This window comes from Ceratina calcarata, unplaced genomic scaffold (genome assembly GCF_001652005.2).
Source record: "Ceratina calcarata isolate Rehan_Ccalc_2016 unplaced genomic scaffold, ASM165200v1 scaffold37.2, whole genome shotgun sequence".
Lineage (NCBI taxonomy): Eukaryota > Metazoa > Arthropoda > Insecta > Hymenoptera > Apidae > Ceratina > Ceratina calcarata.
In genome coordinates this window covers 13,724-15,213 of record NW_017160118.1, presented here as the reverse complement: position 1 = coordinate 15,213, position 1,490 = coordinate 13,724, and the positions used below count along the sequence as shown (strand labels likewise).

Here is a 1,490-nt window from a genome sequence, read left to right as displayed (position 1 = left end):
ATTTTCGACATTCCTTATTTGATAAAATTCTTAATTATAAGTTTCAATATTTCAAACTGAAAGAAATACTGCGTAAAACCATTACGATACTGTATTCATTAGGAAAAATTATGTAATGGAAAATAGAAAATTATCGAGTTCCAGCGATAATGACAGCCAACGTCAGTACTAGACAGCCGGATTATTACCTAATCGAAATACCTTCCATTCAAGCGTTAAGAAATTGCATTTTCCTTGATACAAAATTTTCCTATTAAAATCACTGTTATTATAATGCCAATATAAATATTTCTTTGTTGCAGACAGTGAGAGTCCCTCGACATATTTTCGCAGCCTCAGCTAGTTGTAAGCAAAATGACCCGACTTTAAATGCCTACAGTATTTAATTTCAAGCTAACTAGAATGATTACATGACACAAACCGACACCATATAACTGCACACATCATGGAGAATCAGGTATTAATACAGAATCGAAGCTTTCACTTATTTCGTATCACCTTTAAACGTATTGAATGTAATTTCTAATCTAGGTGCCACTGGACGATAATGGGCGCAGGAAATACCGAAAGTACTTCAAGTGGATAAATGACGTATCGGTAGAGCCGACGATGTGGATGTACATGATGGCATTCATGATAACGTCGGTGGTCGAGCAAGCCTTTTTCGTCTACAAAGCTTGCAGGGTGGACCATGGACTCTCAGAGGAGACATGCTCGAAGCTGAACGACAACCAAACCCTAAAAGCCGAAGTACAGGTACATTTTCATAAGATTAAGCGTTTATTGCTATTTAAATAACGAGGCTTGGCACCAGGAATAAATAAATGCGTGGTCGTTAAAAGATCGTAATGCTAAGAAACTTGGTAGTTTATTCGTCACGTTGTTTAGGACGTCTATACAAAGAGTGGCTCTTAGGTCAAACGTTTTAATTGTCCTAGGACCTCCCTCATCGCTAGTATGACCTTCGCGCTATTTTTTATGGCCCCTTGTTCCCAAGTCCGTGCTAAAAGGTCTACATCGATGGTCGCCCTTTTCTCCATTACTTCATATTTTCTAATTTTTTTAGACTTTATCAAGATTTTTTTCTTCTAACTCCAGTATTTAACGAGTTAAGTGCACTTAATTGATATTTTATTGGTATTGACGAAATCCGATCGTCTCACCATAGAAATGGCGAAGTTTTGGCAAAAAATTTCGATTTTACTCAATTACTCTTAAACCGTTGGACTTACGAAAAATACTTCAAATAAAAGTTGTTTTCCTTCTAACTTCGATATTTAACGAGTTACGTATGATTATTTGGCATTTTATTGATGTTGATAAAATCCGACCATTCCAGCGTCGAAACGGCGAACTTTTGACAAAAAATTTCATTTTTCCTTAATTACTCCTAAACCGTTGAATCTACGGGAAAATTGTATAGGACCTTTCTTGTAGAGGACGACGAGATCTACAATTTCTGTACAACATTTTTTTGCTAGCATTAATAG

General features: G+C 36.1%; 1 protein-coding gene across 5 annotated transcripts in view; it reads left to right on the top strand.

Moving 5' to 3' along the window:
• Window positions 1-1,490, top strand: part of LOC108625786 (proton-coupled folate transporter) — a 9,526-nt gene that overhangs the window by 3,011 nt on the left and 5,025 nt on the right. For 2 of the 5 annotated variants that reach the window (XM_018026061.2, XM_018026062.2), the window contains exons 2-3: window positions 303-457; window positions 532-756. In XM_018026061.2, the coding sequence (XP_017881550.1) occupies window positions 446-457; window positions 532-756 (237 nt within the window). In that variant the 5' untranslated portion in view covers window positions 303-445. Of the gene's footprint in view, window positions 1-302; window positions 458-531; window positions 757-1,490 lie in introns of those variants that run through there. The other 3 variants (XM_026814243.1, XM_026814244.1, XM_018026063.2) reach the window with 3 other exon arrangements.